The sequence below is a fragment of the Balearica regulorum genome, chromosome 2 (genome assembly GCF_011004875.1).
Source record: "Balearica regulorum gibbericeps isolate bBalReg1 chromosome 2, bBalReg1.pri, whole genome shotgun sequence".
NCBI lineage: Eukaryota > Metazoa > Chordata > Aves > Gruiformes > Gruidae > Balearica > Balearica regulorum.
The window spans coordinates 150740513-150764385 of record NC_046185.1 but is presented as its reverse complement, the minus strand read 5'-3'; the positions used below and the strand labels follow the sequence as shown (position 1 = coordinate 150764385).

General features: G+C 37.7%; 1 protein-coding gene across 4 annotated transcripts in view; it reads right to left on the bottom strand.

The window, feature by feature from the left end:
- Positions 1 to 431: 431 nt before the first annotated feature.
- The window catches only part of WAC (WW domain containing adaptor with coiled-coil), a 62568-nt gene continuing 39126 nt past the window's right edge, over positions 432 to 23873 (bottom strand). For 3 of the 4 annotated variants that reach the window (XM_075746422.1, XM_075746420.1, XM_075746423.1), the window contains exons 9-14: positions 22307 to 22429; positions 21125 to 21273; positions 16028 to 16146; positions 8004 to 8190; positions 4316 to 4443; positions 432 to 1914 (exon numbers count right to left, since the gene is read on the bottom strand). In XM_075746422.1, coding sequence (XP_075602537.1) covers positions 1845 to 1914; positions 4316 to 4443; positions 8004 to 8190; positions 16028 to 16146; positions 21125 to 21273; positions 22307 to 22429 — 776 coding nt within the window. In that variant the 3' untranslated portion in view covers positions 432 to 1844. The remainder of the gene's footprint in view (positions 1915 to 4315; positions 4444 to 8003; positions 8191 to 16027; positions 16147 to 21124; positions 21274 to 22306; positions 22430 to 23873) is intronic. The other variant, XM_075746421.1, reaches the window with a different exon arrangement.

Here is a 23873-nt window from a genome sequence, read left to right as displayed (position 1 = left end):
TAATTCATTCCAGATTATTCTATCCCCATTTTCTGAGGAAAACCAACTGTTTGCATGATATGAAACACAGGCTTAAAAGGTGAGGAATAATTACAAGTTAATCTGTCCTGTTTTCTCATTTGCAATGTCTTGTTGGGATAGAGCATTCAGCTTGCACTGATGAAAAACCATTTTAAAAATCAGTCCGAGACCACTCAAAACGCGACAAGCCAAAATAAAAATCAAGTAATGTTTCTGGTGCTGAAAGACAGAATTTTGTAGGAACAAACCATGTAGCATCACATGTCAACACCTTTATCATTCTTTTTTTAATCCATCACCTACAAACTTTCTTTCTTAACAGACTAGTGTACATATATACATCTGCAGGTATTAAACTAGTATAGCCATCACTATTTTTGCTGTTGTTTTTAAGCAAAGAAAAAGTCACGTTTATTTTGTAGTAGCAATAGTTTCTTTTTTATTTTTAATATACTTTAGGAAACAATATACAAAGCTGAGCTTTGCCACCATTTTCAAACAGTGGGTTGCTCCAATTACACAAATTCAGCGTTTTGTGATGGTTAAGAACAGCAGTCAGCACCAGACTTAAACAGCTACAACACAAACATCCTTCGAAATGAAATGTCATAATATCAAGACAGGTAAACCAGGAGTTAACATATGACAACTGTTGGGGAGGTGTCTTAAATCATTCTTGTTGAATTTTATATTTCATTAAATATTTTATACACATTTTCCTGTTTACAAGTTTTAAACAAAACCTCCCTTGAGGAATTATTTAAGTACAAAAATGTTCAACAAGAACAGTTCTAATAAAGAGTCCCCAAATAGACCAAATTTTAATGTGTGGACCAAAGGAAATGAAAACCAGTGTTTCTTTGTTTTAACATGTTTATTACAACAGATACAATTCACATCTGACTAGCTTTTTTTTTTTTTCCTCTTTCCCCTCCCACAACCATGTTAACATGTTCATTGGGCTATTTCCTTATATTTGAGCAAGTAATGTACTTTCAGCACACATGCCCAGCAGTACTATAAGTCCATTCTTACAGGGTGCAAATGGAAATACGTTTCAATAATTTATACAAACAGGTGGGTTATGCTCAATCACTGCAATTTTAAGCTACTGTACACAGGAATGAAAAGATTATAGAAAAAGTGCCATAGCAACAGTGCCTTAAGAAAAGAGAAAATTAGAAGCATTAAAAAACTGATAAAATCAGATTTAGGATTTCACGGGGAAATGGAACACAGAAAATGAAAAACATTTCTCTGTAAAACAGAAATGGAGAAGCACTGCTCTCTATTCGGTGCAAGTGTGGAAACAGTTGTTTCATGATATTTTGTACATTACCCAAATTGTTGCAGCCTTAGACACAGATTGCCTGGCGCTTGCATTGAATTTTAGGAAATGCAAGATTTCCGAATGATAAATTAACTAAAAAAAAAAAAAGAAAAAAAGAAAAAAAGAAAAAAAAAGAAAGCTAATTTTGCAGACAGGTTTACATGTAAAAGGCTAGGTATTTAGCCACCTCAGCATTGATTAGTTTTGGATGTCTAAGCTCTGATACACATGGCTTCCCATGGCTTCACTCTACAAAACATATTTACAACGTGAAGAATACATCTACAAGAAATCTACATTTCAAGGGTTTTACAAATCATTCTTGTATCTTTCCCCTGAATTTGACTCCCTCCTGTCCCCTTCCCCATGTCAACTTTTTTTCTGCCCAGCTCAACGGTCCAAAGTCTACTCAAATGCAGCTCAAAAGTGTTAAGACTGGGCATCAGTTTAATAGTTCCTGTACTCAAAACCATGTGCAATTGTTTACAACTTTTCACACCATGAAGGAATTCTGATTCTTTAGCTTTTCAAGTTCTTTAATTTGTTGCCTCAAAAATAGTATCCTGCAAGAGAAAAGAAATAAATTAGTATACACATTGCTATTATGCAGAGATATTAAATAAGTATCTACACAGTACTTCTACAGTTTCAGTGAAAGATACCAAGCTCCTTAGCTCCATTAATAAAATTCAGATATTTTAAAATTAATTCCCAATCTGTTCAAACACCATATGCAGAGGCACAGAGACTTGCCAAGTTTGGTACCTTGGTTAAGAAAATTAAGTTGCTATATTTCATCATGACTGATACACAGTTATGTTTAAGCCTGCTCTTCACTTGAATTTATCTCCCAGAAAAAACAGGACACTGGAAGAGTACGCTGAGTAACTGAATATTCTGAAGAACGGTATTATGCCTGTGTCATGCAGTTTCTCAGACTTTACAACAACCCAAAGTGCTCATAAATTTTTTTAAACAAACAAGTTTTCTTCTAGGTGCAACACTTTTTTCTAGTATTTGGCTCTGTGGCTAGTGGTAGTCTCTAGTTATGGTAAGCTCCAATCTTCAAAATATTTGATTATTAAAAGATATCTAAGGAAAAAAGATTGCAACTACATCTGGCTTAGAAATAAAATATATCGCTAGCAACTTCCTTATACATTTTTCCTTCTTCTACTGAACTGACATAAACAATTATTGTGATTAATGAACATTTTGTTTACATAACTGTTTCCCAGAATTTTTAATGAATATTTTGAAATAACTTTTCATGATGCTGGACCGTAATGCAAGCATGTGAATGAATTAAGAAAATATTCAGGGAAAGATGAAGTTTCATATAAATATTCTATAAAGTCCAAACTTCAATCAATGCAGAAAAAGCACCCACTTCAGCGGACTTTTGTAGAACACTTTTCAAATATGTGACCAGTTCAGTAAAAATGAATTTTCTACTGAAAAGTAGGAGAAAAATGATTAGGATAGACACACTGAAAAAAACATTATACTTAAAAGGTGTGGGCATATAAAATATATCAATCACTGAGAAGTGCCTTCTCACATGCTGTCAGTTATGGTTAAAACAATGTCCTTATTTTGCCTAGAGGTAAAGTTCCCTCTTAGAACAAATTTAAGTAGTTCTCTTCTGTGCAAGAAATAACATCATCATTCAAATGTATTGGGGCTTTGATAATCCCATCCTTTGTGAAAGCCTCCCCTCCACCAACTTGTTACTTATGCCATGTATTCCATGTCTTTTGGATTGCAGCCAAAATAAAAGATACATGTTATCATATGCAAAATTATAATAATCCTTATTCATTGATAGCTTAAGGATACACAGTGTACAAGAAACAAGGTGCTATTTAGTTAGCTGAACAATGATGTTTGACATGTTGTTTTAGATCAAATGTGCACCCAGAGACAGAAATGAAACCTGTAAGAAACCAAGCAGTTCATTAAATATACTACAGAAATTGTAATTTATGTAATGAAGTTATGAAATAAAATTTCAGAAAGAATGGATACTTTTGATTCTTTATTAGGAAAGATTTAGAAATACATTGTAGCCTACTTCTCACTACAGGATTGTTTTACTAAATGCCAAAAAGCAAGAGCTTCTAGGATAAAGCTAGCTATTTAAACAGCATACAATGCTATTAAAGTAGCTTAAAATAGTACATGAGAATCACTGTATTCAAGCTGTAGTGTGATTTAATAGATGGGATAACGTCATTCAAAAAGGAAACTGAGTATGAAAGTAGATTCAGTACCATGACTACTGGTGAGAAGTTTTAGCATGTATTTATTATAAGACTAAACTTTTCAATCTGGCACAACAATCTTCAACAACGTGGCTGTGTACTGCTTCAGTGACACACAAGACACCCGCTGCTACTGACTTAAGAAGCAGGAGTCTACTTTGCTATAATTAACATCTCACTAAAGAATCCCAACATCTTTTTAGATGCGTCCTACCTACGCAACAAACATTAATTTATCCTTAGCTTGTGCTATGCACAACACCTGTTCAAACTTGCTCTGGCTTTAGACCTAACAAACGTCTCATACAAACTGTAGTGTTTAAAACCAGTATAAACCACGCAGATGCGTACCTATATGACCTACGCATCATGTACAGACAGATATTTTAGAAGTATGCTGAACTAATGTGAGTTAATCAGTTTTTCCTAATGCACTAATGTATCTGGAAAGAGACTTTTCTATCTAAGTGAAAATAATACAGAAGTTGCATATCTGGTTCTATTCATTGGAGACTACGAGGTATCTGTGTGAGAAACAGGTAGAATGTACACAAAGAAGACAGCCTGCAAACCTGGCAAGTATTTGCATACTTACAAAGTCATCAGAAAATACAGCTCATGTAGAACAATGCCAGAATAGGTATTCTAATACCACCTAGAAAACTACCATTTTGAAAACAAACACAGAGCACACACTTACCTTTGCTCACGCAAAGTTGCTTGAATTTCACATACTCGAACTAAAGACCTTAAATTCTTTAATTCAGTACAAATTTCTGACATATGGACACTTCCCATGTTATGGGCTTCCTCACGTAATCTTGATGCCTGCAATGGTTACACAGAAAGGTTAGGATTTTGAATCATGCATTGGAAACAACTGGCTGTAGCCACAGGATTGCCCGATGAGTTGAAACAGCAAAGCACCCAAACTTCAAAAGAGAATGTTACATTCGAAGTACGTTCAATTCTCTACAAAAGCCCATCTGGAATCAGAAATGGACGCCACGAGCTGCCAAGAGATTGTCTCACCCAGGCCCATGCTAAGGTAGGGATGGTTTAGATTTCCTTGATCCTAACAAATGTCTACCCAACCATCTTGAAAAATAGTACCTGACAGGGCACCAAGTTTCCAAAGTATTTTGTTCAAGTAGTTGAAAGTCTCTGTCCACTATTTCAATGACATACTTAAATTTGTCATCTAAATTAAGCCTTAGTGACAAAAATAATTGAATGCCATCTTCTTTCCAGCCACCTTATACAGGGAAAAAAACCCAAAACAACAAAAAAACCACCCCACTTTGCAGACCTTGTCAGGTGTTCTCTTCCAGACAAATGCCATTATTTTACTATCTCCATTTAGTCAGGTGCAGACAAGCAGAAGCGTAAATTTAGCAGGTATCACCTGTCTATGCACAAAACACAATTTGTGCATTCCTTACGGTCTTGTCACAGAACTGGATATATGACTCCCGAGAACTCAACAGCACCAAGGAGACTAGAATACTCTGAGGTCCTGTGTATCACACTGCAATAAGGAAAGAGGACTTCTTGCAACTGACACATTGAAAAAAAAAATTATTTAAAATAGATCTTTCCCTGCAGTATTACTGTTTAGCAACGTTATTCTCTGCTGTACTGCATCTAGCTGGGATGGAGTTAATGTTCTTCATAGCAGCAGCCCATATGGTGCTATGTTGTAGGTTTGTGACCAAACCAGTGTTGATAACACACCAATTTTTCAGCCATTGCTGCGCAGTGCTTGCACAGCATCAAGGGTTTCTCCCCTTTCTCTCTCTGACCTCCCCAGCGAACAGGCTGTGGGTGGACAAAAGGCAGGGAAGGAATACAGCTGGAACAACTGATCCATACTGACCACAGGGATATTCCAAACTATACAATGTCATGTGCAGCAATAAAACTAGGGGACAGTTTTAAAGAGGTTGCCATTACTTGGGACTGGCATCAGTCACCTGGTGGTAAATGACTGCTTGTGCATCACTCCCTCCCCTCTCCCCCCCCCCACCTTTTACTTATTAAGCTGTCTTTATTTCAACCCAGGAGTTTTCTCACTTTTGCCCTTCCAATTCTCCACCATCCTAATAGGGGAGAGCGAGCGAGCTGCTCTGTGGTGCTTGGCTGCTTAAGTACTTGTATACTTGATTTTTCCTTCCCCAAAATAATGGTATTTAGCACAGGTCTTCATCAACTTCTGGCATTTCTCCAGTTCAAAGCAGCACTTTGTGTTCTAATTCCCTACATTAAAAGTTTTCTTTTCTGGAATGTGTTGACATCCAGGAGTACCCTGGTCTCCAGTAGGATGTCATTTTTCATGTCCTCCCAACACAACTCCAAAGCCTTGAGACTGATAGCAAACTACCATTAAGAAGAAATACTTTCAAAGTTGTTAAGCTGACCAGTCACCCATCTGTAATGAGAGTAATCTCATTTAAAAGACCTTAAAATAATTTTTGCATACAAGATTCTTGTCAAAAGGTGTTAACAGTCTTGCTGCAAATCAGGATATACCAAAGCCTCATAATTTATCAAAAGAAAAAACAAAAAAAACTGACATAATTTCTTTCTAAAAGGTCCATGCTGACTATTATCAGGGTTTTCTTTTCAGGTGTTTGTAAAAAGGTAAAATAATTTTTTCTACTCAGATATTGTTCAATACTCAAAGTATCTCTACAATTACTTAGTTGAGACCACCTACAATTCCATTTCTCACATTCCTTAAAGATAAGATAGTTATGTTGATTATTTTCCAAATTAACCACATTACTGGATTGTTTTCCAGTTTTCCACATTAACTGCTTCTTATGAGTTCTGTGAGATAACTGCTAGTTCAAACCAAGCTAAACCAAGAATTGGTTTAGCTATTATTTACTGCACAGTACATTTCTTCAAGTCTGACTGCTTTAACACGTACCTGCCCTGGCTCACATAATTTATTTACTTATTTATTTTTCAGTTTAGTCAGAGCATAAGAGCACATGCCAAATTTCAATTTAAGCTATGCACCTGGTTAGAAATCAGAAGAAACCAAGGCACTGCATATTTTAGCCTTTCCACTTTCATCTAGCTTACCTTCTTCACTATGTATTGCATCTATACTTTCATTCACTTTTTCTTTTACATCAAGTATCTGACTCAAGTCCCTCAAGTGCTACTATTCAAAACTGGTCTATAAACAACACTGTCATGTTTAAAAGTATGCAACTGGGTACATGACTGTCTAGCGTGAACTGCTTTTTTTTAAATCTCTTTATTAACGATAGTGGGGGAAAAATGACCTGTGAACTGTATAAATCTCTATTTTCTGCATTAAGATATACGTCAATTCATGAAGTGAAAATAACACTATCAAAACTATGGGCCAAGGCCACAGAGAGAAGTGGCGGTGCTGCGCCATTTCCTTAAACACACATTCCACAGCAATGGCTCAGTCATTTGACTCAGTACAGGTTGGTAATGTCTTAAAATTGAATTAAAAGATTAATGAAAAGAAACAAAACAAGAACAAAACAGAGCCCAAATGGGGTATCAGCCTAGACTGCACTTCTAAGAGTCATCCTGCAAGTTACCACCCAAAAGCCTCCAGTGTAGGCTTGAGCAAACATGCAACCACTCTTCAAAACACCCAGGTAAACTGGGCCAGGTAGGATTAACATCCCATACAGACTGTGTCAGACAGTGTTGCCTGAAAAAGGACTCGAACTGGACTCAGCCAATACAGTTCCTTTGAGTAACATGTTCCAAGCAGCTGACATGCATCCAGTTTCTCCGTATTACTACAGCAGGATTGGTTTCATGCAGTTAGTTACAAAATACGGATGGCAATTCTACTGGATTTCCCATTATGTATAAGACATCCCAAATTCAGTCTGGGCCCTCTACATCATCTTAAAAACCAGGTACAACAAATAAGGCAGAGTTCCTTTTTCACTGTGTAGAGCTAACAACTCAGTAACTCAAACTGTGGAGCAGTCTCAAATAGTTTAATTCTGTCACCTAATTCATAACATTTTCCACATAACAAAAATATCATTATTATAGAAGTATGTTGAAATTTATGTTCTTTGTAAATTTCAACAGAAATTTGGCAGTAAGAAAATAGTTATGAGGAGAACTATTCCATCTGAGAGAATTTCAAAAACACTGGTACTTTTAAGTGAGACTGAAAATACTCAACTGCTAAATGGCAATCACATGTAAAACCAGCAGGTCTGGCCTAATCTCTCTGCTCTTTTCTGGCTAAGGCCAAGCATCAGCGTTTTTTTTTTAAATACTTTTAATTCTCAGAAAATGCAACCTGTGTAAGAATACCAGATTTTAAGCTATACATTTTGCATTCTCACAGGGAAAAAACGCACAAGTGTACTCACCTGCTTTTCTGCATGATCTGCAGGCCAGCCTTGAACATGCTTTATAAGGTTTTCATTGAAGTGTGCTGCTAGTGTAGGTGTTAATGAACAAGTGGGTCGTACAGATGTATTTTGCGGTGCAGGTGTTGAATTTGATGCACTAGTGCTAGAGGTATGATTTGGACCTGGTGATGGGCTTCTTTGACTACTAGAAGAAAGGATAAAAAAAAAGAAAAAAAAGGAGCATTTAAAAACATATGCAAACCCACAGAGAAATAAACACTTAAAATTCATTGCTTCCAGCCACAAAAATACATAAAGCATTTAAACCACAAGTAAATACTTCTGGTAGACCAAGTCTGTGCCACTTTTCCACAAGCCTCCTATTTGTATGGGAACTGTTTGAGTGCTACGATATAATGGGGTTTTTTTTGTTTGGTTGGATGTTTTTTGTTTTTTAACTTTGACAGCCACTCAAGAGATGCAAGACATGTCTACATTTTAGTGCTGATAGAGAATATATACATGTATGTTCTTCCTTTGAACAGCTGCAAACCTAAGATTTTCAATAATGATGTATCAGATGAAGTCAAGCAGGTTTATTCAACAGACTATCAGCAAGTGTCACAACAATCATTAAATACAAAGCCTGATGTCCTGATCTAAAAATGCAGCCATACGGGCTCTGAGGAGTATAACCATTTACTAACACCAAAACACAAACACCTAGGTGACTTTGTGATACTGTACATCCTCACTCTCTCACTCAAGAGAACAAAAGTATCACAGGAGCGGTATGTTTGTGCTACCAGCTTGACTGCTTTACTGGAACATGTTCATGCTGCTGTTTTTCTGGCTGGTGTGTTAACCTGTTGCTGAGGAAAAGATGCATAGAGACATGTTTAGCTGGTGTATACTGTACAACAAAACAAAACCTCTGTGCCTTGGACAAAGCCTTTCATTGTCCTCTTTCAGATCTCCATATGCAAGCAAACACAACATTTACATTATCTGAACACTACACCAAGCCACAGCTTTTCCAATTCGACTTTGCATCTATAATTCTTGGTGAAAAACATTTCTAATTTTTACTAAAAAACTCTCATGTTCATCTTGGCGTAGCAGTCTTTTGCCATCCACAATGCTCAAGATTATGTTATCTACAAAGTATTCTAGCTATTGCTTTAAGCGATGTTGGTTGGGGTTTTTTGGTGGGTTTGTTTGTTTAACTACATTAATAATTACCCTCTCGCTCCACTTTACAAGACATTTTTCCTCTCTACCTCATGATGCTCCTCATGTACGGGAGAGGCACTCCTAAGAATCCCATCTCTATGAAAGCCTGTTCCTGCTGCAATGACTAAAAAAGGTGGGTTCCACTTAGGTAAATCTTTGGTCAACTGACTAATCCACGAGGACTTTGTACTCCCAATTTGCAAATACTCCTCCTCCTCCACCTTACACTTGGACGCTAAGCTCTCTAGGTAAAGAAGAAGGATTTTTGTTTCACTTGTATCACTTCTTTCAATAAAGCTATGATATACAGCCTGAACACCTAACATTAAGGCCAACAAGCTACAGAAGTTCCCCAAAAATATGTAAGAATCACTGACACTTAAATTTACTTTCCATGTGTCCAGAAGCCCAGGTATCAGGGCCAGCATGAACATTTACACTCTCATATCGTATGGATCCAACCACATCTGACACAACTTCCAGAGCTGCAGCTACACAGTTCTGCTATGTGTAAGAGTTCATTGCTGTTCTTCAACTTCCATATTATCGGCAATAGACAATTCCACTGTGACTGTCACCTGCATCAAAACTGCTATTTGGTATATCACCATTACCAAACAAAGGATCAGAATGTGGGGGGTTGCCTCCTCCTAGCAAGCACTGCTGTCCAGGTGATCTGATCTACTAGAAAACTACAACTTGCACTGGGAGGAGTACATAACCCATGGTGGGGAAGCTTAGAAGCTGACGTGTCAGCACATGCCCTTTTCTACTCCCCATCCACTGCAAAAACAAGGCTTCTACGCTCTTACTTCTCTTTCCAGCATTTGTTCAATCGCTCCCATCCCCCCACAATTGCAGGGAGGGCCTCTGCTCTTCTGTTTTGCTAAGAAGAGGTGGGAGCAGCACTAGTTACCCACGCAAACATGGACAAGGACAGGTCAGGATGGAAACAGTCTGCTCTGTCCTCTCCACCCTTGTAATGGAAGACAAAGGAAGCAGTAATCTTGAACAGGACAAAAGAACATGACTAGCACCATAACAGCGTTGGTACCTCACAGTTACGATGTTCTTTGGCACTACACATAACTGAGAAATAGTAGTACTAATTATGTAAGTATCTAGCCATTACTTTTAAGATTATGTTTATTATCACTCTCCCACTGGCAGCAGCTTTTCAACACAGGCCATAATTTCAGTTTATTTCTTAAAACTTTCTTACTACTTGCCTGCAAGTCATATAAAGTGATATAAAGAAAAAACAAATTTGAGAGGAATCTTAATTCATCACCTAACCTACCCCCTTGAGGACTGAAAACATCCTAACATAATGCAACTATCTTCACAGTCCAATGCCCAGCCATTTATCCTAATCCCTCACACTTGCAAAGAATTACAGCAGGTTTCCAAACAAACAGCCAACAAATTAGGTACATAACACTGCTCTGCAGCAGACTTTAACCTCGTTTCCTTTCAGTACCCCCAAACTTGTTTAAAAGCTTAGAAATGAAAAAAAAAAAAAAAATTATGCAGCAAGATTTTGGCAGGCAGCTTTGTTAGAGTTGTATACATAAATTTCCCTTGCAGAAGTTGCAAAAGGAAATATATGATGTAACTGGGGGGGGGAAAGCATTCTTTGGGTTTTGTGCTCTGTGTTCTCTTCAGTAACTGGCTCAACTACTTCACTTACAAGTGCAAACGCTTAACTGTAGAAATGTTCAGTTGATTAGGAAAAATGGCATTTAGATTTTGAAGCCTGAGATGAAACTAGCCAAGAACGTGAAGGGCAACAAGGGCTGTACATCAGGAGGAAATGTTAAGAACAGGTGGGTTGCCTCTCCAAGGGGACCTAGAGACAAAAGACATGAAAAAGGCCAGGAGAGTCAGCAACGTTTTTTTGCCTGGGTTTTTATGAGTATGGTCTGCCCTCAGGCCTCCCACATGCCCAAGCACACCACAGTCAGTGTGAGTAAAGTATTACCTAGAGCAGAGGAAGAAGTTAAGGAGCAGTTAAACCAACTGGACATATGTCCATGCAACCAGATGGTATGTACCCAAGGGTAATCAGGGACCTGTTCAGTATTACTCAGATGCTGCATCACCTTGAAGCAGCATGGTGAGCAGTTAAGTTTCTTGATGATGGGGAAAAAACCAAACACTAAATCCATCTTCAAGCAGCACAAGGAGGACAACCTGGGGAACCACAGGCCAGTTGACCTCAGTTTCTGGGAAAGTTATACAGCACATCTACCTGGAAGGGGTTCCAGCTACATGAAAGACTAAAAGGCAAAATAAAAAAAGAGCCAGCATAGATTTATCAAGGGCAAATTATGTCTGATCAGCCTCACTGACTTCTATGATGACATGATCAGCTCAGAGGAAAAGCAGTGATGACTTCAGCAAGGCCTGTGACATCATCTGCTATAGTATTTTTACAGCTAAACTGTTCACTTATCCAGTCCATATTTCATGCATAAGGTGGGTGGAAAACTGAATGAACTGCTGGGCCCAAAGGTTGCAGTCAGTAGTACAAAGATCAGTTGAAAGCCAGTGACTAGTGCTGTCCTTCACTGATTAATCCTGGGGTCAATACTGTTCAATAAAAACTTAACAATCTAGACAGTGGCACACAGTGTGCCTTCAATGAGTTTACACATGATGCCTACTTGGGGGGGTAGCAGTCAATATGCTGGAGGGTAGGTTGTTATTCAGAAGCACCTGAATGAGTAGACAGGAATCAAGTTCAAAAAAGGCAAATGCAAAGTCCTGCACCTGGGGTAGAACAACCCCATGCGACCATGCTGGAACAGCCCCACGGAACAGCACAGTCTGAGTGGGTAGAAAGTAGCTTTGCAGAAAAAGACCCAAGGATCCTGGTGGACAAGTTAAATGGGAGTTAGAAATGTATCCCTGTGGCAAAGCAGGCCAAGCATGTGCTGGGCTATATTAGCAAGAGCGTGGTTGAAGAAAGCAATTCCTCCCCTCTTCTTCAGAGCTTATGAGATCCACACTACCTGGAGCACTGTGTAGTGGGGAATCCAAAACCAGACAAGAATTAAACTGCCACACCAAAGGAACCTGGCAGAGGACTACACAGATGACTAGTGGTCTGAAGCACATGCCATATCAGGAGAGGCCGAAAGAACTGGGTTTATTTAGTCTGGAAAAGAGAAGGGGATTGAAGGATCTTCTTACTGTTTTTAAGTACCTATGGGAAGAACAGACAAGCCAGACTTTTCAGATATGCACAGTGATAGGACAGGATGCAGAGACACAAGTTGCAACAAGGGAAATTCTAATTAGATATAAAGAAAAAACATTTCACCATAAGGGTAGTCAAATGTTAGAGGAAGATGCTCAGAGATATTCAAAAATCACCTAAACAATGCCCTTAGCAATTCAAACTTGCCAGACCTACTTTGAGTTGGCACTTGGACACGATCACAACTAGAAGTCCCTTCCAACCTAAATTATTCTATGCATTCACACAGCATCAGCATACTGATGGTGCAGAGAAAGGCTGCATTTATTAGCTAAGTAGAGTTGTGGCATCACCTTCAACGCTTATTTATTTCTTAGTTCTAATATGATCAAAGCTCCCCTATGACTGCCTCCTCTCCATTTATCAACCCGGCTTTTCTAACTCCTACTTCATCAGTAAAAATCACTCTAACACATCAGAAATGTTTCAGGAAAATAAATAAAATCTTTGGGTTTCTCAAAAATAAAGTTGTATCTTAATTATGAATAAAACATACTGTCACAAAATAACCTAGCACCGCTATGTTAGCAGCAGGGGGAGCTACGAATGCAGCAATGATAGATAGTTCCAAACTACTGCTGTATTTTCAACGCTTCAATAAAGCCAAATACCTGCCTTAGGTGCTGGATGAGTTAAAGACTGACTTTGTTTCCAGAGACAAAAACATCTGTACAAGAGTATGAAAACAGGATAGTTCTGAAATACATTACTACAAACTACAAATCCTACAACCTACGAAAAACTGGAGGAAACACCTCCCCCTCCAGCAGTTTTGCATTTCTAAGGTTCTGAAATACATTACTACAAACTACAAATCCTACAACCTACAAAAAATTGGAGGAAACACCTCCCCCTCCAGCAGTTTTGCATTTTCTAAAGTAAAGGAAAAATATTCCCAGTCCTTTCTGGAAATAAAGAGAAACTAGCAACCTGATGAAACTATTAATTATGGAAGCACACATTTAGTTCCATTTTTAAAGCAGCCATAATTCATGGTGTGTCTTTGGAATCGTCTCTTACAAAAAGACTCACTGTATATCTACATTGCATTCATTTCCTAACTTACACGACCGAAATGTTCGCAACTTTAAAGTTACCAATAGCTATTCACATATTTTTAGACAGTGCTTCCTCCCAAACAAGTTAAAAATATTTTTAGCTCCATTTGCTTAAAACTTTTAATAATAGAAAAAGTAAAGGAAATATAGTTGTAATCAACCTCTGCACAATATATCTTCATTTACGCTGTAGAAAAATGCAAGCTTAATTCACAGAGTCTCCAGGGAGTTAGCCGCAAGAGCAGTCCCCAATCCGATTGACTGCTTTCACCTATGAAGGAATAATCTGTTCTGTATCAATTCAGAAATACTGCTTGGATATAGGAAATCTTTTGCAGATGAGTAAATCTACATCTGAGTTGGTTTACTTTCATTCAACTGCACTGTACTGAACAGAAGGAAACATCAGTCACACAGGTTTTTCCAAATCACCTGTTCCTTATCTTCCATTTTTTGCAAATGAGACACTTCCAAAAGAAAGAGAAACACATGAAGTCATGATACACAATATACCACAGTCACAAACATGTAACAATTTGAGAGATATAGAATACTAAACAATACTAATACTGTCACAATATCTTTGATACTAGGCTGCACACACTTATTTGTGCGCTGCCTCCTGCACCTCCTCCTCAAACACGGGACAGTGCTACCTCCACGATGTCTCTGCTTCAGTGGTGCAGTTGCTTAGACAAACTCAGCTTGCCCTCTCCAGCAAAATGCTGATGCCAAGCAGAGCAATGGCTTGCAGAGGGCCAGTAGATCCCTAAAGGGAACTGGATGTGGATAAGGGTTATGCCAAAGTAGGAAGTCCTATATAACCCAAAAGGTGGAGGGTGACATGGTAAAGTGTATGGATTAGCAGGCCAAATGTCCAACCAGTATCACTTCACACAGACTCCAGGCCATGGTGTATGTTTCCAAGAGTAAGACCATCGTCCTTAGCAAGGTTGCCAACGGGGAAAGGGTGATCAAAGGACAAAAAAGGGTCTGACGGACAGCTATTTCCCAAAACCTCACCGCTCCTTATAAAAAGGTCTAGTCCACTTATTAAAAAGGTTTAGCTGGTTGCCAAGTATAATTTTATTTTTGGTACTGTAATTCAAAAAGGTTTAAACAGCACCATCCATAATTACTACAGACTGGAGCTGGTACACTGTTCTGCCCATAGAGGAAAATGAGTTGTAGATTAGACATCTGCCAAAGATCAGAATCAAGTGTAAGACAGCCAACATTACAGACTCCAAAACTTCTGACCTGCTTCTGTTTGTACCCTCAAACTGATCAATCGCACAGTGTCTGCAGTAAAACCAGTCAATGGGATAGGACTGCCAAGCAAACAGACAAGAACCCACTCCCAAAAAAACGACACCCCTCTCCCCACAAAAACCAACAGAGATTTGAAAATCTAACAGTAAGTTAGCGCACCAATGACATGTAATCGAAGGTCCCTTTTAGTATATAGTCCCAGAAGGGCAGATAAAAGGACCTCACTATTTTATGATCTGGAAAGCACCACCAAGTAGCTTCAGGTATGCTGACAAGGGAAGAGTGTTGGGTTTTTTGTTTGGTTGTTTGGGTTTTTTGGTTGATTTGGGGTGGTTTTTTTGGTTTGTTTTTTTTTTTTTTTTTTTTTTTTACTATCACAGCACACACCTTAAACTAACTCTGTTTAGGTTGAATAAAAGTGAAAAATCTAGCTTTTAAGTGCAACACCTTGTAGATTTACAGGAACTCATTGTGATGATGAACCTGCAATCTCCTCTTGCCACACTTCTAGACCATGACTCCATCACAGGCAGATCTTAGGACAAATCTTTGATTACAGCCCCTGGAACCACTATGATAAAGTGCACAGTATCCTACACAATGAAAAGTCCATATTCCCAAAAGAAAAAAATTCAGACAAGATAGAGATTCTAAATACACCTTGTAAATCCATGGCTAAATGTTCCTATCATGCAACATCTGAATAGGCTGCAATCTTGATAAAAAAGTCCAGCCAAGGAAAAGCATTTGTGAAACTTACTTCATTTTAAATGTTTTTCATTAAAGCAGTAAAATTGCCTGATAGACAAAAGTTCTTACTAATTTAAAAATCAAGTTACACTACAGCAAGACACCACAAACATCTAACACTAAGCAAATCACATAAAGTATTTACTCCCACAACCACACAGCATAACCTCCAAACTCAGAAATCACAATACAAGCAATCACTTGTGAAACTGACTCCAGAGCAACAGGGCAGAAATATTAATTCTATTTTGCTTCTGCAAATGGAACTGTAGTAGTGGTGCTAAAGTGGAGCATCTACCACATTAGCTCTGTAACAAAGATATTTAGCTGCATCCTTTCAGCATCAGCAGAGTAAATCATGTGTTCAATAAACAGGGCAAAGAAAAATCTACAAATTGCAATGCATACAACATACATCGGATCCAGAGCAAAAACAGAGGACAGCACAAATAAGTATTTCAATGTACCTTGAGCGCTGAAGACTTCGTGGAGAGGCAGGTTCATGACCTGCCTGCTTGTCAGCTACTACTGGCTGCTGAGGTGCTGCCTGTGAAGCTGGTCCTTGTTTAACACCTGGAGTAGCAACCTGGAAAATTCAGAACTTCATTAGATTTCCTCCACAGTAAATATCAAGCGTAAGAACCAGAGGAAAACATGGAAATTTCAAGTTACAAGGCCAGTGGGGTTTTTTGATACAAGGTCTTTTGTTGACAGAATTTTTATGCTCTTCACAAGGTGTTTGTTTTTTAAATCATCTCTAGTTCCACAGTTGTGACGATTTTTTTTTACTAAAATAGAAGGAGTACTTAATAGACATAAGAGAAGCAAATTTAGATCCATCTGACTTGTCAAAATATTGCAAGTTTATTGGGCAAAATAGTTCAACGCAATTTCATTTTTGACCATATCTTCCACTTGAGCACCAAGCTCATTTTCAACCTCAGAAGAACTGATTATTATCCAAATAAAAATTTTCACTTAAAAAGTTAGAAGATCCCTACTTGAAAATACGTTACACAGTGTCAAGAGCAGAATTAGATCATAACCATGTTATAACATCTCTATCAGAAATGGCAAAAAAAAAAAAAAATCTAAAGCACAGTTATCGGTCTGCTACTCCCCCTTTTTAACTGTTCTGTCAGTTCTAAAGTAATGAATGACCAAAAAAAAAAAAAAAAAAAAAGAAAAAAAACAGTCACCAGTAGCTTTTTGCTTTTCCTTTGTAGTACACATTCACATGTAAGATATTAAGACCCCAGCGGTGAGATATGGTCTTTTTTGTGTGAATTCCTGAACTGCAACAGGATGAAAACTTTGGGAATATAGTAGTGTCTAAGTTACAGTACATGGAGTTCAAGATACATTTTTTGCCCCATACTCTCCATACCTCTATCCCTTTTAAAATCTGTTCAAAAGAGGAAGCAGCTCCAAAACTTATCCCACACTCCAGAAAAATCAAGCTAACCATTTTAAGAGAGAGGGAATTAAAATGGGTTCTAGGGATCCATGAAGACAAAAAGCATAAATCAGGCAGCCTGTCTGGCATTTGCTGACATCAAGCTGGTTGGTGTACATTACTAACTAGTGGTCATCTGAACCTCCAGAAATTCTCTCAGTTTCAGAAACAGACTCCTGTGAAACAAACCACAGATGGCAAGTCAGACAGTATCTACTAACGTAAACTCAAGACATAACTTAATTTATTTAAATTTACAGGAAATCTTAATGTAATCTCAAACTTACTTATACATCTAAGAGGAAAAGCCACCTTTTAAAATTATCATCAAAACCCCAAAGAAGTCTGAAAAGCACATTAAAAACTTCATGGTTCTAGTAAGATAAAGCAAGATCGTTGTAGGATCACTTAAGTGTGTTGAAATCAACAGAATTACACAGTTGAGGGGGGAAAAGTAGTAGCAGTTCTTATATTTATTTATGGGAAGAAAAAAAAAAAAAAACTACCCAAACATCTTTATGAAATGTATGACATGAAGAACTTTGCTATTAATGCCTGAATTTGGCTCACCCTGTGAGCAGACATAATTATCAAGGCTGTTCAAACAGAAGGAACAATTACAAAAGGAAAGTCCATCAGAGATAATAGAATCATCTTGCAGATCCAAACTGGAAAATTAACCAGCTCCTTAGCTGGCAAAAATAAAACCAAAAATGGATTGCAACGAAAAACTGGGATTTGTGAAATAAATGAACCACAAAAACTCTTAACTATTCCCTATTTTCCAAGTGTTTCTAAGATTGTAAGTAGATGTACTAGGAACAAAAAAAAAAAAAAAAAGGCTAAAAAAATAAGTAATTCCATAAGCAACACTCTCACGGAGCTTGACAGGTCTGTGTAACATATTTTACATGGTTATTTTACAGAAATTCAGAACAGTTTCTAACCATTCAACACAGGCACAGCTAAACAGCAAAACGCGATGCATAGGATCCTGGAGTGTGCGACACCCGAGCTGCCAGGTGAGTACAGCACACCTCCAGGCAGACGTACCAGCTTAAGCTTAAAAGCGGTACAGACACGTTCATGCGGTCTGAAGTAACAGGCCCTACTGTGCAAATGGCACTACACTGTTCCCAGAGCCAGCCCAACTATCTGTGCATCTGGCACTGGGCTCTGCTTGCATGCTGTCAGTTCAGCTTTGTCTATGCCTGCTGCATAGAAGCACCCTAAGCCAACAAGCTTGTGTTCTGAAACCAACTGTGTCCTGGCACAGCACCACATCTTGATTATGCATAATTTACCTCAAACTCTTTCTTAGAACTAGATAAGCTAACCTGACTGCCATATCCGAAGGAGTACTAGAACAGACATGCTCACAATGCAGCTATCACCACCTAAATTCTCAATCCCATCTTACAGAATTGAATTATGTGAATACAACAATTATCATGAAAGCTATTTCTCTACTGAACTGGAAAAGTATCTGCTGCTGAACCAGAATTTGGTACTACTAGGACTAACGCACCAACAATTCATATCAATATTTCAACAGTTCTGTTAGTAGCACCAGATTTGAGGAACACAAAAACGAAGAAAAGATCCTGCTGTCAAGCACTACTATTACGCCTAGCTCCTCTGTGAAGCTACTCAAGGTACCTAGAAAACAGAAAGCTTTTATGGTTATGATATCCCAGTGTAGTAAGAGTTATAACTTCCTTACAGAGGGATGAGAGTGAAAACTTGCCCATGTATGTAATAATCCTGATGGACTGTTGTGCACTAATAGCACTCTGAACCAAAGACGTTATAGCTTAGAATGAGTAACTCCAATTTACTTAACACTTTGATTGCAAACACATTGTATGTGTTTCAAAAATAAACCATATGTGCAATCTCACCTCATTGTGGTGTAATCTTAAGACGGATTAAAATATAGTAATTTCAAAATGTGTCACAGTATATAGACATCACCACTTTCAGAAGAACATCCATATATACATCAATAAAACACAAAACTCTAGTTTGAAAATACCACAGGTGAAATCATGCCTGCCAGTCACTAACTGTAGGCAATCACAGAGCCCTGCATGTAAGTGGAGATTCTCATATCAGACAAAGCATAAAATAACCAACACTTTTTTGTTGTTTTTTGAGGAGTGGCAGCTTTGTTGTAGTTATGATGTATGCTAAACTCAAATCAACTCTTCTCAAACCTGCATTTAGCCTTGAAGTTTTTTGCTTCTACTGAAAACCTCAGGGAAGGCTTGTGTGTCCAAAAGCATATTTAATTACACAGTTGGTCTACCAAGACAGATTGGCCCTACTTACAACCCTTGGCTTGCCTTCACTTTCTCTTAAGGCATAGTTTACAACCACACCACCTACTTGATAGGTATAATGCTGGCCTTTACACTGAGTGAAAGGCAGTGGGTCCAAGTTTGTCTGCACAGTTCCAGGAAAATATCTGTATAAGGATGATAAACACTAAAGAAGCTAAGTTTATAAAACAAGGATTAATGTTTTTTGGGGAAAAAAATCCTGCTGAGCTGTCCTTCCTTCAAGTTTTCTTTCAGAAAACACTGTAGATAAAGAAGATCCCGAAGGATAAAGCTTTTGCCATGTTTATAACGTAGCTGATCATCAGAACTTTATAAATAAAGTAGGTCCAGAACTCTTTATTGTTGTTGAGACCAGAAGAGATCAACTTCCAGTTACTGACCATAAACAACTTAAGAAGATCATTTTTCATACCCCAGAATTTGGAAGTGCCAGACATCTCCCTTCATTTCAAGTCTGCTATCTGATAATTTCATTACTTGTCACCTAGCTATGGGATGTGACCACACAGATTCAGGATACACTCCAAGGGCAGAAACAAAGACAACAAACAGGATTAGTACACATGGGAGGCTTTCACAATTCATTGTCAAGCACAACAAACTGGGAGAATCACTTTGCTTTGTACTCACGAAAAAATTCAAATGTAAGAAAATGAGGCATTTTTACTAGAACGAGGAAAGCAATCTGTCCTCCTGAAAATAAAACTATTCCTTAAAAGCCTTCAAGACATAAGAGGTTCTTTTCTGAGCAGAAAATTGAAAGAAAGATCCTTAGCTAAGCAGGGGAGGCGGGAAAACAGGGATTGTGTGTGTGCGTGTGTGTGTGCACATGCGCATGTGTAAGAATAAAAAATTATCAAACAAGACTGGTCTCACCCCAAAGTCTAGAGCTATGCTTCTTACACTGATAAGCTACTACATAGACTGAGCAACATACTGATAGACTTGGTTAAAATCTGAGGATCTCAATCTTGAAAGAAAGATCTGTACAATGAATAGACAGGACAAGCTCCACTGCATAAAAATAGTAAACCTCTAGGGGAGGTCCAAATCTTCCTCAACAGACTTCTATTTTTCACACCCAGAACACCACTGTAAACTGCTGAATTATCGTTTTGATCCCACTAGAGGGATCACACACACACACAAAGTAAAAAAAAAAAAAAAGACAACTTTATGTTTTCTGCTTCATCCTTAGGAAGAACCTTAGGAGCTTATTTGTTAGCTTCAATTAATGTTTCCTAGTCACTGATCCAATTAAGGATTTCTGAATGAATGGGGGTGAGGGGGTGGGAAGGGCAAGAAATATAATGTTATTGACCTTGTAAACAGCTAGAACATTTCTAAATCAAATTTGAGACTACATCAAGTCAACTTCCCCAAGAATTTCTCTCCCATTCTAAAAATATCTTATTGGCTAAAGTCTAGATAGCTACATCAGCTGTTGCCTTTGAAGTAAGTTTTTGTTTCCGTTTAAGTATGTTAAAATACTGATCTCTTGGTAATATCTCCAGATAGCATCTGAAGCTAGCACAAGATTTTTTTCAAGAACAGAAAAGAACACACTGGAATTCCAAGCTAGATGTGTACTGCAACAATACAGCCAAGTAGTTGCTACCAGTTGTTTCTGTTTCTATTGGGAGCGATAATATACATATTTTACTATCCTATATGTAACTGCTAGCACATCGATATATAGCAGCAATACTTAATATTACCTATAATGGTTTCTTACTACAATATGGCATAAATCAAAAGGAGCTTACCTTCTGCTGCGATGATACCGGTGGCGTAGTCATCAAAGGCTTAAGCGGAACAGTGTTAGTCTGAGGCGTGCTTATTCTTGGAGATACATATGATCTTGGTGATGAGGCATCAGATGTTAAAGACATTGGAGACTGATTAGATGGCTGAGCTGTAAAGAAAAAAAAAAAGTTGTTTTTAATAAAACCATATCATATCTTAAAATGTGAGTTAGATTTTCTTTTGCTACTTTGCAGTATGTTCTATTAGATAATATACAAACATATTCACCTTGAGATGGTTGGGGGGTATGTGAACAACTGGAACAATCAGATGTTCAACAACAATCCTAACTAAAGAACTGTGTTTTCCCCAAACCCTCCACTTCTAAAACTTAATGAGAGGGGGAAAGATAAGATGCTATTATGCAATGGTTTTTACACATGAAGTGACTATATTAGTTTCATTTACAATTTCTGTTTTAGAGTGCTCAATTTAACCAAAAGAATGCATGAACAGTTTATCTAGAAACCTATTCACCCACTCTAGGCATCTACTAACAGTTCCCTGCCCATCTTTTAATTACTGGTTAAAAATTAGCATTAACATAATACTGCTTAGCTACTCAATAACACGACTGCATTTGTTGGTTTGGTTTAAATTTCTAGCTTTATTAAGTTACAAACCAGAATGTATTAAAGATACCTGAAGGAATATCTTGCCTGGAAGCTGTCAAATACTATTTACAGAAGACTACAAACCCCCGGCTCCAACCCCCCAGATAGAATAAACTTTCTTTTAAGAATTTCAGGCCTCTCCCAAGAGTCACAGTTGCACAGTATTACAAAAAGGGTGTTCAACTAAGAGTCGTCTTTTACATTGAACATTAAATAATGTCTAATTCAGGTTCAGAATAAATTGAGAGGGTCTCACACATTTCACGTTACTCATACAGAGTCAGTCAACATACAAAGAAAATCCCAAATGGAGAGACAGAGAAGTACATTTACTTAGTTACGTGTCAGCTTCCTGCTCCCCAAGTAACAATTTCTTATCCTGTCTTTGGAAAAAGAAGTCATTGGACATTCTCCACACCAGACGGCCAAATATACGACATGAGACAGCTTCTGCAAGTTTCAATTGTATCAGCCTTTATAAAATGCAACATAACAATTTTACATAAGTGAAAAGAAGACTCTGAATACCTTGCGTAGACAGTTGTGCAGCTTGAGAAATGAGGGAAGTGATATTGAAAGCAGATGGTCCAGCAGTAAGAATTTTATGGAGTATAGACTGCAGAGAGGCTTGTGTCACAGCTGCTGTTAGAACTACAAACAAACATTCTGTTTTACTGGCAATTCTAGATTACTTTAAACTGTTCAAACTGGCTAAATACATTTAAGCAGCATTTACTTTCTGATTTTGTTCCCGTATCCACAATAGACCAAAGAGCCACCTTAACTATTTTTCAATGACTTGAATTCAATTCATGAATGCTTGGCATATCTAACCAAAGTCCTTTGTTTAGTAGTTTTATCTCTGAGACATACACTAAAAAAAAAAATCCTTTAGAAAATAACTTTAACTCTTCAGCTTGACCTTATGGATCAATAATACTTATAAACATAAATAGAACATTTGTTCCATTTGTTATTGTAGCAAGCAAAATGTGTGTGTAGGGGGTTTAAACTATAATAATTAAAAAAAAGAAAAAAAGAAAAAATGCAGTATCACTTTAACTCACTAAAAGAGATGGGGAGGGAAGACTTCCTGTTCAAGGTAAAAGAAAAGATCTTTCAAGTTAAAAATCCAGACACTGCTTCTTCTTTAAAAAACAAACAAAACAAACAAACAAAAGCAAAAAACCCCAACCAACCAAAAAAAAAAACCAAACCCACCAAAACAAAACAAAATCCCCATCCAAAAAAACCAAACAAGAGACTTATTTGTTCTGGGTTTAGCTGTCCCATCCCCCCCTCTCCTCCAGTAAAAAATTAATCATTTTCAATCAACTGTTCTAAAACTGCACTATAGAGGAAAAGCATCTTACAGTGTGAGCCAATGAGATCCAGTTTCTGAACTAATCTTTTCAAGAAGGTCTACAGGCCCTATGGACTATTTCCTGAACATGCACTACTCATGCACAAGTCTGAAAAAACTGACTCACTAGCAGAAGCACAGAGTAACTCTGCATCATGTGCATATTAAGGGCAGTGCTGCTGCACAAGGTGAAATCACTGCCCATGTGGACCTGCCAGCCAGGACCTCAGGCCACCAGAACAACACTAAACACTCTTGTTCCAAGACAGACACAGCTGTTGCTGTGATTCTGCATCAAAAAATGACTAGGAATTTAAATTGGCAACTGTCTAATAAAATACAACTGGAGTCTTGAGTGGACCTTTCATTTTTTAAACGCAAACCACCATGATACTCCTACTTTTTTTAGTCCAATCTACTGCACTACAGTTTTAAAAGCTTCTTCCTGCACAGAAGAAAAACCACAACCAACTCACCTATTAGTACTGAATGAAGCCATAATATTTGCTGATTAAAAGGAAGCCAATTGACAGCTTTTCCTTACAAATAATCATGATGTAAATAACAGTAAAATTTTACTTAAAATGTTACTATTTTGACTTTCATGGTTTGCACTTTTAAAAAGCTAATTAACTCTGGGCACTACATGTAAATGTTTTGCTTCCTGTTTAAATCGGTGATCAGCGCACAAGTTCAAAGAAGCAAACAAAAAATCCCCCACCGCTTTCTTCA